At 35.7% G+C, this 16066-nt stretch overlaps 2 protein-coding genes across 3 annotated transcripts in view; both read left to right on the forward strand.

The window, feature by feature from the left end:
• The window catches only part of lama (phospholipase B domain containing lamina ancestor), a 32487-nt gene extending 28244 nt beyond the window's left edge, over positions 1–4243 (forward strand). The window contains exons 8-11 of the mRNA XM_028186953.2: positions 748–947; positions 1527–1683; positions 2136–2445; positions 3030–4243. Of these exons, the coding sequence (XP_028042754.2) occupies positions 748–947; positions 1527–1683; positions 2136–2445; positions 3030–3364 (1002 nt within the window). The 3' untranslated portion in view covers positions 3365–4243. The remainder of the gene's footprint in view (positions 1–747; positions 948–1526; positions 1684–2135; positions 2446–3029) is intronic.
• Positions 4244–8474: 4231 nt separating this feature from the next.
• On the forward strand, positions 8475–13542 carry CHMP2B (charged multivesicular body protein 2b). Of its 2 annotated transcripts, XM_028187251.2 has the most exons (7): positions 8476–8693; positions 8915–9006; positions 9362–9478; positions 10522–10702; positions 11512–11618; positions 12363–12473; positions 12707–12754. In XM_028187251.2, exons 1-6 carry the CDS (start codon positions 8657–8659, stop codon positions 12462–12464), a joined length of 636 nt encoding a protein of 211 aa, XP_028043052.2. In that variant the 5' UTR covers positions 8476–8656; the 3' UTR covers positions 12465–12473; positions 12707–12754. The 2 variants fall into 2 exon arrangements, with proteins under 2 accessions (XP_089585237.1, XP_028043052.2); XM_089729111.1 differs by having other exon boundaries at positions 8475–8693; positions 12363–13542.
• The last annotated feature ends 2524 nt before the right edge of the window (positions 13543–16066 follow it).

Below are 16066 nucleotides of genomic sequence, written 5' to 3' on the forward strand. Positions count from 1 at the left end.
TTATTATAAAATGGGTGTAGGTAAGCCTCAAAACTACATGTATATGAAAAAAACGTATTTGACAAAATATGCGACATGTGCCCTTTTCGAAATTACATATTCAATTACAGATCCTAAAAACGCTTCTAGAACTGACATGATCAAAATTTTATTTCGAAAAATATAGACACGCGACTCCGAGCTACTGCTATTCTTCTCCATCAGCTGCGTGTAATATTATTTTCGCTCATATTTCTGAGTCATTTTTCTCTTGATTCTTATTTTGATTATTGCTAATAGATCAGACCCGTTGCGAACCCGCAATCTTGTTGTACTATCCTGCTATATTTTTGTTGTAGAGGAATCAAGCTTTCCGGTTCATGTGTGGCTTTCTGGTTAAAGTTATTGTCGCAAAGTAGTCGACGACTTTCAAGTCCATGTATCCATCACACAGCCGTAAACTAGATGTCGGCATAGAATAACCCCACTTCATCTCTTCCGGACGGTGTGGTAAAAGACGACTGCACAATACACCTACCTACCTATTTCTGCCGTGAAGCAGTAATGCGTTTCGGTTTGAAGTGTGGGGCAGCCGCTGTAACTATACTTGAGACCTTATAACTTATATCTCAAGGTGGGTGGCGCTTTTACGTTGTAGATGTCTATGGGCTCCAGTAACCACTTAACACCAGGTGGGCTGTGACCTCGTCCACCCATCTAAGCAATAAAAAAAACTTTAATATCAATAAAAGATAAAACTTTGTTCAGGTCCCCGCTGGACCTCGTATAACTGCTGCGAACCACCTGGCCACCAACGTAAGCTCTTGGGGCCATATCATTGCCAAAAACAACTCCGGGTCCGCATCGAAGCAGTGGCTGATCGTTGACCTCAATAGATTCGATACCCTTCCTGAACACCACGAAAAACAAAAACACGGACACAGTGAAGTTGTCACCGAAATTTCAAAGTAAGTGAAAATTTAATAATTTCAAAGTAAGTCTACAATTATGTGTTGATTGTAAGTTAAAGTATACGGATAAAAAGAGAACATTAAAAAAAAAACGTTAGACCTCCTAAGATTTATTTTCGAACTGAAGTTTCATTTATTGAGGAACACGAGAAATCTGTGAGTGCCGTTGTCAAACTGTCATAATACTGATTCTATGAATACAGAGCCTCAGGATTTGCATCAATTTTGGTGATAGCTAGGTTAGCATATACTAAAGCACCACAAAATGTCCCGCAAGCAGCTATATTGTAGATTTTGAATTTGAAACAGTAGGATTGCCTGACAAGGTTTGCGGTAACATAGAAAAAGGATAATTTAGGAGCATTTAGCATAGTGAAGGAGAGTCGTTAAGTGGATGGCCGCTACTATCTTTGTACCCTCATATAAGCCGCACGAACCTCGGCACTGGGACTTCGTTGGAGGTTCAGCACTTGGCCAAAAAAAAAACCAAGAGCATACAATCAACTATTTCTGCTAGTTTTATGAAAGATAATAGCAGCTTTACGAAGAGCATACAATCAACTGTTTCTGTTTTAGTGATGTAAGACACACGATATATCGATCTAACAACAGTCATGGCAAAGGCCTGGTGGAATTGGTGGAACAAGTCCCTGGGCTCACGCACTCGGCGGATATTTCTGATGCCTTCCTTGAGAAAGGTTATTGGGCTACGTACGGATTGCCTTTCTTCAAAGTAAGTCAAAAGAAAATATAATTGTCATCATTTTCACTAATTGAACTTGTCCGAAAGTGTACATATCACTATATATACAATTACGCTGACTTAATATCACAATGTGTTATTCACTTTGATGTCAATAAGTTCTTGTAATTAGCAGCAGAACCGTGAGCTAGTCTACTGGTGAGCACATCTCTATTTTAAAACAATTATAATTATTCTTTAATTACTTTAATCAACACACATATTTAAAAGTTATCATCGTGATACGAAAGGTGACCTACTAACCTAAATTAATTGATTACGGTATTTAAATTTCTCGGTCAAGAACATTTCCGTCAGGTGTAGCGAAAAACATTGTAACTTAGTTTTAGCTAAATGAGTTACAATGCTATTCATTTTTACGACTAATTTATGTTTTAACAAAATATGTTCAAAATATTTCAAACGAATATTAAATGTTTTAGAACGTAGCTGAAAAAACGCATATCAACAAAATGGAGGCATTGCACGGCAAGATATTTTCGGAAACCGAATCACCGAGAGCTGTTATTTTCCAAAAAGGTTACACAAATGCAACAACCGCCGAAGAAATCATTAAACTAATGAGACAGAACAATTTAACTGAAAATCATCGTTCTGAGAACGATACCGTGGATGTTGGTGACATTAATGAGTTTGAAGCAAGTGGGTATTCAACAGTAATGGGAGTTAGAGGAGACATCGTCGACCATCATAAGAAGCCATACGGTATTATCGATACAAAAATTATTTGCGGTAAGTCGTAATACATTACTAATTTCCAATAAATAAAAAACAAATAAAGAGAAGTACAATTCGTGTAAGTTATCTAGGGGCACTCGCGCGAATGACGTAATTCATGCCCAGAGAGCAAAGATCGTCAGTCACTACGGAAAAAAAAAATTATTTTCGAGACTAGACAATCCAGTCCATTAGATAAGAAAATCACATTAACAAATAATTGTAGAGAAGATCCAAGATGCTATCAGCACTGAGGCACAAGCAACGGTGGGACTCTGACGGGGAAGTAGCCTCATGTATTGTTTTATTTTCAAACCTTTTTGTAAATTTTAAGTCATTTATTTGTGTTCAGTATCCGTAGCTCATATATGTTGTGTTAATGGTGGAAACTTTGTACTATATGGATGTATTGTACTGTCAGTTTCCTAAATAAATAAAATTAAAGATGTATTCCAAACGAATCTACTTGACTTACACGTGTTCGTTGTGCCGTGTAACCGTACGTCAAATTCCTTCATTAAATTAATTTATTTTACTATTTCAATAGTTATACTTTATGTTTAATACGCTGTGTCAATGAAATTATATTCCTTTTTCAGCTACTTGGAATAAGACACCTGTAGAGTTCATTGCTGTGTCCGGGCCGCCTTACACTGAAATCCAAGCTAATGCAACAGAGCTTCGAATCAACAAAGGGAATCTGGCACCGATTTACACAAAGGAATTTGATAATCAACCGACCATTAACAGTATCGAGATAAGAGACCTCGTGAAACAACAGATAGAAGAAGCGAAACAGGAAACGCTGGATGAATTCAACAAGAACATAGTCCAGCCCTTCGACTGGTCGAAAAGCGATTTCGTCAACGACACACATCGAGGGTTACCAGACAAGTGGGCGTTTGTATCATTCAAACCAAACTGGTCCTGGTGAATCTCCGTATCACACATTCATAATAAAATATGTACCTTGTATAAATAATTTTACATTCGTTTTTATACCACTTTAGGTATTTTTTTATTTTTTTAACATCACATTTTGTTTACACTTTTTTCTTTTGCAATTAACATAAAAATTTCAACATTCTTAGTAAAGTCAATTGATTTCCTAGTGTTGTTTCCGTCCAAGTTGTACTTCGTGTATCTCGCTGTTATTGTAGTTACATTTAGAGGAACATAATTTTAATTCAATGTCACTAAAGGACTTGTTCCATAATCTCCAATTGATTGACCTTCATTTTAATTCACGGAAATTTTAAAATTTACCTTTTTGATCGCCAGAAGCTATAAAGAAAACTCAACAACTTAGCTTCTATATAATATGCTGCTATGTGTTTGGCGATTGTGAAATAAACCCTTTAAGACTTATTTATTCAATTTGTGTCAGTGTTGTTCATGTCTATTTGGATATAGGTTGTTTTACTTAATGTTTTACATTTCCTTCACGCGACACCGCTTAAATCATATTTCATTTTACTTTTAGCTTAACGTCTCTGCTGTGAGCAATTGTTACAAAAAAATTTATGAAAATTCGCCCCAAAAAAAAACTTAAAAAATGCACGTGCAAATCATTCATAAATCTTATTAAATCTTAGTTTGGGTATTTTCGCTACCAATTTTTAATCATGCTTTTCAAACTTTTATTTTTTACATATATCTTTAAAGTTCATTTTGAAAATTTTATATTTTCATTTTCATGTCACAAAAAATAAATGTATTTTATATGTATGTATAGTGAGTGTTAATAAAAATGAAGTGACCAAAACAAAATTTCGATTTTGCTCTCGAAAATAAATAAAGAATTAAAAAAATGTGTTTTATTACCTACCTCTCGTGTACTCGCAAAGCATTTCTATAATATTAAATTATACACTTCGATACTCGCTTAAGATGTACCGCCTCAATACAAAAAAGGAGTGTTGTAAAGCAATTTAAGTATTTACTCTAAAATTCAACATCTTTCTTTTATTTTGTGTAGATGTGCTAGGGTTATAAGTTACGGTACTCTTGCCGTATTATCGCGTATTAGTTTTAGCTTTAGCGTATCGCGGAGCCTGGTGTAGTCCTATTGATCAATGTGACTTTTCCGGTGTTCAAGTCCTGCAAACATTTCAAATTTCCTAATAAAATACGTATATGTAGACGAATGACTTCCACGATGAAGATATAAAACCGTGTCATGAAAATTTTACCTGCTAAAAATAAGATTTTCGTAATTACTGTACAATTGAGTTATGATCTCGTTTCCAGTTGGAAAAGGGGCATTACAATGGGCACTAGTAACCACTTAACACCCAAGTGCGTAAGCTCACTAGGCTATGCCTTAAAAAAAAATCCCAATAGAGATCACACCGTGAATGCCACCACTTGGAGATGGGTCGAAATTTATAAATTACGTTGCCGGTTTGCAATATATTATATTTCAAATAGTTAAGAAAAATCTAGACACTATGGACATAAAATATACAGTACATTCATGTTTCTGATTAACTCATATAAATAGCCGGCAAACTTCTTGAGCATTTGTTGACGTAGTGGGGGTAAGTTCGCGCATGGTACACTCACGTGCAAAAACATTATTTACTCTGCGTCATAATGCAATTAAATTATTAAAATCAACATATTTTTTTATTTATATATTTATTAGAACATCAACAAAAAATATAGGTAATTGTAATAATTTAATCTTGGGGTAAAATAGATATTCCTTCTATTAAGTCAAAACTATAGCTGTTGCCAGGTCTTGGTCCAGTTGAAGCGAAGCTGGTATTTGTAATTTTTTTTTCGTTATCATAATATTGACCATCATCATCATCACTGTTTTGATCACCCGAGTCGCTATCATCGTGATGAGTCGACATAGGGCTCATCGGTGTAGTTTACAACTCGGTCGGTTCGGTCTTCTTTTTTGTCTATAATTAATTATTTTTTGAAGATATTCGATTCGTAGTAATCGAATGTTACTTTTTTCAATTACCAGCTTCCGATTATTTTCTGTTTTTTTTTTCCATCTGAAGCCTAGCTCTCATAATTCGTCGTAAACTTCATTCCGAGCCATTAAAATTTATATCTTCTTTAAATTTTTCGAAGCCTTTCTACGGTACGGAGTTTCGCTGCTTGTTATGTAGTTATTATGATTACATCTTTTTATTACAGATTGAACGAAACTATCCATTCCGGTAACTTTCTTCTTCCCTGATCTTTTCTTACCCAGAGTCCGAAACACGGCGAGCAAGCCAGAGCTTTTAGCTTCGTTAATAATGCACCTAACAATTGCATGATGATGTTTTTGTTGCTTCCGAAGTCTGTTTTACTTTTTCCATATCATTCTTCCCCTGTTTTATAATGAAGCAATATACGTCGTACATAATTTTTCTAGCCTTTCTTTTGAATACTACACCAGTTTGTCGCGGCATAGTGTATTTTTTATAAAAAATCAACAAACACTCAACAAATAGCAATGGCAACAAAGTCAACAAGCAATTATAACAAATAACTTAACGATTAATAACGATAGACTATTCACTGTACGCAAGCGTACATTAGGGAGCAAGCGGAACGAGGGCGCGGTGCGGGGCGCAAGGTTCGACTGATCTACCAATAACGCGCTCGATACGATTTCCCCTGCCGTCGCGCCTCACCCTCACCACCAAAGTGATCTAAAATTCGGTTCTGCGCAGTCAAGGTCATTTGCTCAAGAAGTTTGCCGGTTACATACCATAGCTATTTTTAGTAAGTGCGTCACGCTGCTATTTCACGTCTTCCCTCTTCGTTTGTTTTTACATAGCAGGAAGTATGAAATTGTAACGGACATTAAAAGTACTTTTATTTCTTGTTTTAATTTAATTAATTTTTACAATTTTGTTATTTAAGAAATTTTGATAAATAATAAAACCGCTAGTTAGAATCATCAGAAGACATGAGATCTAAGACTTCAAATTAGCTTTGTGCTTAACGTTTCCCTTATTTTAAGCCCGCTTGTAAAATATATAGATAGATACCAATGTGAGAACTTGGTTAGGAAAACGTTTTTTAGGATTTTATATTTCTCGAAATATACTTTAAATTATATTTATTTATATTATATTATATAGTTTGTTGTTTATTCGTCGCTTAACATTGGTTGGACATTGGTTCCGGAAGTGGCGCATCGACATCAAACATGAAAAGCACAGCCGTGCTCTTCAAAAGGGCTTGCTCTCCAGATAGCCCAAGAGCCCGCGACAGCCAGACCTTCGTTATTTTATAAAAGCTGAAAGTTTCTCTGTGTATGTCTCCAGGAGAGGTAAAAACGACCCCCGACTATAGAGTTCCGATTGTGGTTGCTTGGGCAGGTAACAGGCAGTAAAGGTATATAAAATAGTACCTTAAATTCGTTAAAGTATAAAGTTATTTTTTTTATTAATTACTCCAGAATATCTTTAGAAATCACGATATCCATTGCCGGACACTTTTTACAGTTGCTACCCCCTGCCGGACACCCCTAAACTTTAATAAATTTTAATTATACTTTCGTTATACTATAAAAGCTGAATTTTATATATGTTACTTAGGGACTTATAAAAATATGTTACCCCAATAGCCAGACAGTTTTAATGGTTCTTACATCTTGCCGGACACATTGAGAGCCCGCTGTGCGAGCGCGAGGTAGCAACTGTTCATGCGGGTGTGAGTGAGATAGAGTGCTTAGTCTATTGTGATCTTTTAAGATATCCAATAAAAAATAATTTTATTACGTTCATAGCAATGTTATAAAAAGTAAAAAATGTTATTTTAATATTATAAAGTACAAACAAAATATTATTACATGCCAAAGAAAAATATTTAATCGTTCTTATAATTTTCCTCATTGTCGTTTTCCTCATCGACTTTTTTATGGATGTGCAGTATTTGGGACCATTTTCAAGTTCTGATAGCCTATAATTAATTAATTAATTCATGAACAGAGTAATTGGAGTTTTCATTTAAATTTCGAACCCCACATTCGCTACAGCAAGATTTTCAAAAATTATCATTGATCATTGCATAAATTTTTATATTTGCATGTATCACACAGAATCAGCCGCTATAAGAAAAAAAAGTATCAAAACGTTTTACTCCAATTTCCCCAATATTGCTAGCATTAATTTCTTTTTTCCCTTTTTGCCATCAGATCCTGGTAGACCTATACATATTATAGTTAATATAATTTAGTGGATTATCTATGGATAATAGCAATGTAATTTTAATAATGGGACTTTTTGGCGGGAACGCGAGGAGTGAAGTTGTGTGATTTGTTTTATTTTGTCTAATTAGTGTTTCCTCAGGCTTAAATGTGTAATAACGGTGGTTTATTAACTGTTTAGTATCTGTGAAAGTGCACAAATGTCAGAAAATGAAAGAAAGCCGCTGAACGTAACTTCTCGTGATCTTCCAAAAAGTCCACTTAAAAAGTCTCAGTAAATGACCACCATTTTACTGAGATTATACTTCATCCCATACCATCTCATTTCATTTCATTTAATTTCATCCCAGTTGATTAATGTTTCAAATTAATCATCTTCATTTCATTTCACTCCATAATATCATTTTTCATAAAAATATGAATATAAATTAAAATAAGACATGACTTAAAGGTCATAGTTACCAGGTTATAAATTCCCTTAAAAAAAGTTTTATTAATGGACTTTTTGGCGGGAACGCGAGGAGTGAAGTTGTATGATTTGTTTTATTTTGTCTGTTTAGTGTTTCTTCAGGTTTAAAGTGTATTAACGGTGGTTTATTATCTGTGAAAGTACACAAATGTGGGAAAATGAAACAAAGCAGCTGAACGTAACTTCTCGGGATCATCCAAAAGGTCCACTGAAAAGTCTCAGCAAATGGCCACTGTTTTACTGAGATTATAATTCATCCCATATCATCTCATCTCATTTCATTTCGTTTCGTTTTCATTTGATTTCATATCATTTTTCATTTATAAAGTTTTCATTAAAATTAAAATAAGACTTGGCTTAAGGGTCTTAGTTACCAGGTTATGAAATCCCTTAAAACAAATATTTAATAGTTAATCTGTGTTAAGCTTCAAGAGCTGTCAATTAAGTATATAAATATATTAGGTAATCTGTGGTTGTTTAAAGGTGACGAATTGAATTCCTAATTTATTTTACGCTGTGCACCTTTTTATTTAAATTTCATTTCAGAAACAAAATTAGCAAAAAAATTCCAAAAATTTTATACAAAGGAAACTATGATGAATTTTTTTAGTAAAGCTCCAACCGTGAAGGGTAAGGCAAAATTTTAGAACACTGGACATCAAGCATTATCAGCTTAAATTTTCGATTTTGTTCTACTAAATTAAATTTGCAAAAAATGCCATATCTGTGCCAAACACGAAATAGTCACTACGTATATTTTTTTTTTCTTTTTTTTCAAATAACATTTGATCTTTGCTTGTAATATAAGTAATAACCAGGTTCGGTTTTTCATAGAATTATCTTTTCTATAGAAATTCAAAGGCAAAATGACCGTGATCTACGAAAGGCTGGTCGCGACCTGGAAAGAGATAAAGCTAACCTGGAAAGGGAAGAAAAGAAATTAGTAAGTAAATAGTAGCAGTAAATTAATTTCATTGTACTTACAGTAGTTAGCTATGACTCATCAATTCCTCTAGATCACTAGTATTTGATCCAATGTTGGTAGATATGATAGGATGTTCAATTTATCATTCTAGAACTTTAAAAATAACTATGAAAAAGTGCTAACCTCATCACCACACTACTAAAATAATAATAAACATTTGGAATAGAGCTGTCCCAAAATTGATAAATTAGGCAATTCAACAATTTTGAGATTAAGAATGACTAAGAATATTATCTTAAATATTATAATAATTGAGACTAAGAATAATTGAACCAATTGGTTACCAATTTATGAAATTTTATAATACTTTCAGGAAATGGAAATAAAGAAAATGGCTAAAGAAGGTAACAATGATGGTTGCAAAATATTAGCCAAACAATTAGTTCAATTAAGAAAACAGAAAAACAGAATTTATGCTGCAAATAGCAAGGTAAAGGGGTATTTATCGACACTTTAGAATTTACAATTACTGTCCTTTTGTATCTGGGTGGGTCCTGCATTTACTTTTCAATGTCCAAACATTCTAGTAACTTTTTAACCGTTAGTGGGCAAAAAGACAAACGAAAATACATAAAAAAAAAGACAAAAAGATAAACATTGCAATGTAAATTATTCACAGTTCACCTTCAGACATTAAGTGGAAGTCTCAATAGCATTGCATTGCAAAAGAGCTTCACTGTTTAGTGTGAAGGTCTACCTGTATGATGTGCAAACCTCACAAATGGCCATGAGTGTAGGCATACACTTGTAATAAGTACATAAATCACTGAGAACTACCCTTATTAGATTTGAGTAGAAAGCAGACCATATTTAGGTACCAGTGCTAGGGTTAAAAGAAATGTGAGTAAACTTGAGGCTTACACATATTTCTCTTAGCCCTAGTACCATTAAGGCATTCTACTCAAATTAAAAGAGTATGTCACATTTCTCTTGTAATCTGAATACACATAAAATAAATACATAAAATGTGTTACTGTAATGAAGGTCAAAATTAACCAGATAAATTATTTTCTAACAATTGGAATGTGTTTGCCTATACCAGAAATCTGTATGATTTCCTTGAATATTTAGGGATCTATTTCTATGATAAATAAATAAATATAAATAAATATTTACTAACAATCACGCCATGTTAACTGGTCCCGTGATAAGTTCGTAAAGAACTTGTGTTACAGGTACCAGATAACGGAAATAAATGTAAGATTTTTATTATACACATACATATATTTAATATACATCCATAACCCTGGAAAAGACATTTATATTTATCATACAAATATCCTCCCTTGGCGGGATTCGAACCCGCGACCCCCTTGTGTAGTGACCATGTCACTTAACACTACACCAGACGGCCGTTAAATTGTATGTATGTATAATTGTAATTGTGATGAAGTGTAACATTAACTGTCACAATTTTGTTAATATCTCATTTATCATAACCTCTTTGTGAACTTAAAATATGATTGATTCTAGATATCAAGTGTACAGATCCACAATAAAGCAATGGGTGCAAATATTGCTATTGCAGGAGCAATGGGCACTACAGCTAAAACAATGGGCAACATGAATAAGGTTATGAATCCACATCAAATTGCAAAGGATATGGAGGCATTCAAACAGGCAAATGCCAAAATGGATATGACAGATGAAATGAGTAAGCTTAATTTCTTACTACATTATTCTTGACAAAAAGTTTGTTACATTGATAAGGTTTGATTTATAATTTGGAACTGATAAGGTACACTAAAAGAAATAGTGCATAATGTTATGTTGTTGTTGTTGTTGTAGGTTCTATTATTTAGTATGACAGTTGATATTTCCATTTTATTTCTCTAGGTAGCTATTGTAGTCTATTAATTTGCTTTCATATTTTTTTCCATAATTTAAAAATATTTTTATCATAATTTGCCATTTTAGAGGTAGTGTCATAATGGCATTAATGTCGAAATTTTTAGAGGTCTGATCAAAAAACTACAAGTAGTTTTTAAAGTCTTCTCTTGACGTTAACCTAACAGTATCTAAATAATTTTTAAGAGACCAATGGAGGTATAATTCTGAGGGTGCTAGGTCATAGCTATACATGGGCTCTGTTGACTAAGTTCTACAAAAAAAACAAAAAATTAAAATGTCAATACTCATAGTACTGATTTTAGCAATTCTATTCAAAACAGAAATCTTAATTAAACCAATTCACTAAACAACAAGAGTACTGTGTGGGTTCACCTCAAATAACAAGATGATGTAACTTGCAATAAAACATCATTGTTGATGACAATCTGCTGTGCACTTCGTTAGTGTTAGGAATGGGGAAGATACACAAGTAGTTTACTACATATTTATTTAAAGGAATCCTTTGAATCTTTGAGAGGAGATTTTTTCTGTTTAGGTTTTTTTTTGTAGATTTTATCTGTATAAAAAGGTCTACATAAATAAAATCTAATACTAACATTGGGTATTTTCCAGTTTCAGACACACTAGATGATATCATGGACGAATCTGGTGATGAGGAAGAATCTGCTGGAATTGTCAACCAGGTGCTGGATGAGATTGGTATAGAAATCAGCGGGAAGGTAACTTATGTTTGTTTAAAATTCTAATGAAGTAAAAAATTACAGTAATGAAAATCTTTACATGATGTTGGCTTACTTTTACAGTGCACTCAGTTAGAGATAAATTGTCAGAACTGTTCTTGATTTATAGAAAACTAGTTGATACCCGCAGCTTCCCTCACGTGGTCAAGGAAAAGTGCCAATAATTTTTTCTAAAGCTTAAAGACTAGTTTCATATCAAAATAAAATTTCATTTTTTTTCCTGCTTATGCTGATAGCCTTGAGAGGCTATATCAGCGTAACCTTAACTAGTAGGTGAGCTCACGGGGCTCAAACCTGATGACGTTGCTAACACGAATCCTAGCAAGAGTCGTGCTTCACAGAATCTACCACCGGATCGGAAACGCGACCCACTGAGAAGATCCGGCGAGAAACTCAGTAGGCTGTGTTTGAGGGTTAATTTACTCGTCGAGCCCTTCGTCGCAAGCGACGGGTTCGATGAGAACGATGACCGGTGCTTGAGGTACCTAAAAGCACCGTTAGTGGATCGGGAGGATCCGAAATGACGTGTTTGGGGCGACGTCGACTGTTTTCCATTCTTTCCGCAGGATCGGGAATGGCTAAAATTTCAACATTTAAATCCGAGATCTAATCATTCATAGTTTAAAAATGAACAATTCAAATTCTTATTCTTTAAGTCATTAAATTCAATTTCGCTTGCTCTCGGTACTTTTTTTCCTATTTTTATTTAAATTCGTTTTACAGATGGCAGACGCTCCTTCAGTTTCCCGGAACAAAATCGGACAATCCACTACAGACGCCGACAAAGATATAATGGCACAACTCGCTAAACTGAAATCCACATAGCATAGCAATGTATGTTCCACATATTATAGTAAGTTAAGTCAACGGTCACGGGCTTAGTTTTACTGTAATTAATTCGGATGCTTCAGTATAAATATCAATAACTTGTTGATTTTGAATGTATTATTTAATGTAATTTCGGATAAGCTGCTAAAAGCATTGCAATTTGTCTGCTTTATGATTAAAATAATAGTGTAATTATTGAAATAAAGATTTCTATTTTATTATTAAGAATTATTTTATAGAAACTCGATCAAATCTAAAATATCGTAAATTTGTGAGATTTAATGATCACTCATCGCGAACAGAGGTTTTTTTTTTATTGCCTAGGTATGTGGACGAGCTCACAGCCCACCTGTTGTTAAGTGGTTACTGAAACCCATAGACATCTACAACGTAAATGCGCCACACACCTTGAGTTATAGCGATACCTAACACACTGAAAAACGAATTAAAGTTAACGTTTCAGATATAAAAATATTTGTTGTAAATACATATTATGTACTATGAGACCGCACGGGAAGGCACTAAAATTCCACCTATATCTTGAACGAAGCAATTATGCGTTCCGCCTTAAAAGGTCAGATGGCCGTATAATATATTCCTTAGCAAATCTATTTGAGATTAGCTTCTCGTCTAACTGTGGTTAGTAGCATTCGCGTTGCGATGTGGATGCGTTCCGGGTCATTGACATCTAGTGAGATTAAAATAAGCATTTTGTCGAATATCTAAGCAATAAAGAAATCTTCAACGTCGGTTTTTTATTTCGTAATGAATTAAAGAGTATTTGTATTATGTATTTTTTTTTATTCGTTATAAAATTACTAATATTTAAATTGCACATATAAGCATAGAAAAGTAAATTAAGTGCTTTTGTATTTTAATTTACATTAAAGAAACATGTACGGAGCGGCGAAGGTAAAATGTGGAAAATTATAATTTCCCTGATACGATTCTCTTATACATTACGATCCTGGAGTACAAATGATCTGACAGAATTACGAAATTATAAAAAAAACTATTTTACATACAATGTTGAATCTGTGATGTATCTTGTTTATATTATATTTATTACACTGTGGAGTTTTGTTTTATTTAATTATATTCCTGTATTGTACTAAAACGTTATTTTCATCTAACTGAAAGCGATAAAGTTCTATGTTCGGAATATATGGTCCAGACGGCTGGCCGATCCTTCGGCTGGTCGTAGGACCGTCGAGGCGATTCGCCCGGTTCTTGTGAATTGGGTGAATCGTGACAGAGGACGCCTCACTTTCCGGCTCACGCAGGTGCTCACTGGGTATGGTTGCTTCGGTGAGTTCCTGCACCGAATCACAGCCGAGCCGACGGCAGAGTGCCACCATTGTGGTTGCGACTTGGACACGGCGGACCACACGCTCGTCGCCTGCCCCGTATGGGAACGGTGGCGCCGTGTCCTCGTCGCAAAAATAGGAAACTACTTGTTGCAGAGTGCTGTGGCATCGATGCTCGGTGACGACGAGTGACGGCGATGCTCGAAGGAGGCGGCGAGGCGCGTGCGAGACGCACAGGCCCGCCGCCGTCGAGCGGGGGCCAGGGAGGGGGATTTCGCCCAAATCCTGGCCCTTTAAGTGTTTCGGGTCTCCCTCACATGTCGGCCTGGGGACCGGCGAAAGGGGCCTAAGAAGACGACGTGCAAGCTGCTCTGCACGCGTTTTATACAAACGCATCCGGGTGATGGAAGGCCGGCTATCCTCAACCTACGATGGTTCTGACCCAGCGGGGTATTCCTTAGGATAGACTATTATAACCGGCGCCATCTATGCGGGCTTCGGATAGCCTGCCGACCGAGAGGGCTGGTGGTCGTGGCGCCGACGACCGCCGGTCCGGCGTCACGAGAGGTAGGGTGATGGGAGAGATGTGCTCCGCACTAAACGGTTCACTTTCCCCCCTTTGCCTTTTCATGAGCTCTGTCTCATGCGAGGTTTGGATGCTGGTTGTTGAGCGACAGGAGGTTTTAGTCGATTCAACTCCGACATGCTTCGCCCTCCATCCCCAGTGGAGGGCGGAAGTCCGGTGATTTCCTCCTGACAAAAAAATTAATAAATGTTCGGAAAATCCTATACTGATAAGTCTGGCCATTCACCGGGGAGAGTACGGAATGAATGTAGCCGATCCATAATTCTGAACAATGTAATAATAAACCGAATATGCATTACCTATTATACTTCTCACAATTAAACATTTCCGATTTTGAATTGGTTTTAATTTTAGTGTATTTTTTCACTAGTAGAACTTGTTTACTGGTGGTAGGACCTTTTGTGAACCCGCGCGGGTAAGTACCACCACCCTGCCTATTTCTGCCGTGAAGCAGTAATGCATCTCGGTTTGAAGGGTGGGGCAGCCGTTGTAACTATACTGAAATCTTAAAACTTATATCTCAAGATGGGTGGCGCATTTACGTTGTAGATGTCTATGGGCTCCAGTAACCACTTAACACCAGGTGGGCTGTGAGCTCGTCCACCCATCTAAGCAATAAAAAAAAACTTTAATTTCAATAAAAGGTAAACTTTGATCAGGTCAGGCAATAAATAAATAAAAGTATTGTAATACCATCAGAGTAGGTGCCGCTTTGCTGGCTATTTCTAATTTTCGGTTTGAAGGTTTTTATTTATGATTGAGTGATTGAGGGATTACTGGTGGCCCGGAGGCCTTTCCAGTTTCACCAGGATAGGTGGGCAAGCAAGAGCTCAAGTCAGGAGGGGTGGGATTTGCTAACTGCTACCCGAGCGCCTCCAAGGGAGACCTAACAACTAAAGAGTAACTGCTTCGCGAATTAATCTACTACCAGATCGAAATTGCGACCCGCACAGAAGATCTGGCGAAAAACTCAGCAGGCTGATGCAACGGTTAATGGACTTGATGGATCCGTAAGGACGCGTGGTTTGTAGGATGGGACAGCTGTGATACTTTATTACTATTATTTAGATATTATTTATTTAGAACTCGTGTCTCGAGATAGGATTGTCGCATTGTTAACTGATGTCTGGGGTTCCGGTAACTACAACACCAGATGAGACGTGACCCCGTTCATCAGCATTGAAGATTTTTTAAGTGTTGCTTCAATTTAATTTATTTATTATCCAAGATATAAACTAAATTAAGGAAGGTGAACAGTCATGTTGATGTTTATGTGATTTAGTAACTCACTACTTTGAACCCTTCTGAAGTCCTCATGTTCACGAAATATTCACGCATGACTTCGGCGATCAACGATTAATATCCTGTAATAAAAACCAAACCGCAAAAAATGTAATTAGCGTATTTATCGATGGTGGGGCATCTCCGGGGTATGCACACGTAAGTATCTACCACCACCCGGTATATTTCTGAGTGAAGCAGTAATGTATTCCGATAAGTAGCCGTATCGCTATACGTTTGAGACTCGACCTCTTATCTCAAGACGAGCAGCGACAATCACGTAGCGTCTATGATATCCAGTAGCCATTTAAAACCAGATTGGGCGTGAGTTCGTTCACTTGTCTATGCAATTATAAAAAAAAAAATATTTTATGTAAACCGATTTTAACAAAAAATATACAATACGAATAATTCATTGAATACCT

The sequence above is a fragment of the Bombyx mandarina genome, chromosome 08 (assembly GCF_030267445.1).
Source record: "Bombyx mandarina strain Sakado chromosome 08, ASM3026744v2".
NCBI lineage: Eukaryota > Metazoa > Arthropoda > Insecta > Lepidoptera > Bombycidae > Bombyx > Bombyx mandarina.

Excerpts from the sequence above, each read along its gene's own strand:
- CHMP2B (XM_089729111.1), top strand. The coding sequence starts at position 8,657 with ATGATGAATTTTTTTAGTAAAGCTCCAACCGTGAAGG. Across the intron at positions 8,694-8,914 it reads TAAAGCTCCAACCGTGAAGG|AAATTCAAAGGCAAAATGAC; the intron begins GTAAGGCAAAAT and ends TCTTTTCTATAG. Across the intron at positions 10,703-11,511 it reads GGATATGACAGATGAAATGA|TTTCAGACACACTAGATGAT; the intron begins GTAAGCTTAATT and ends GGTATTTTCCAG.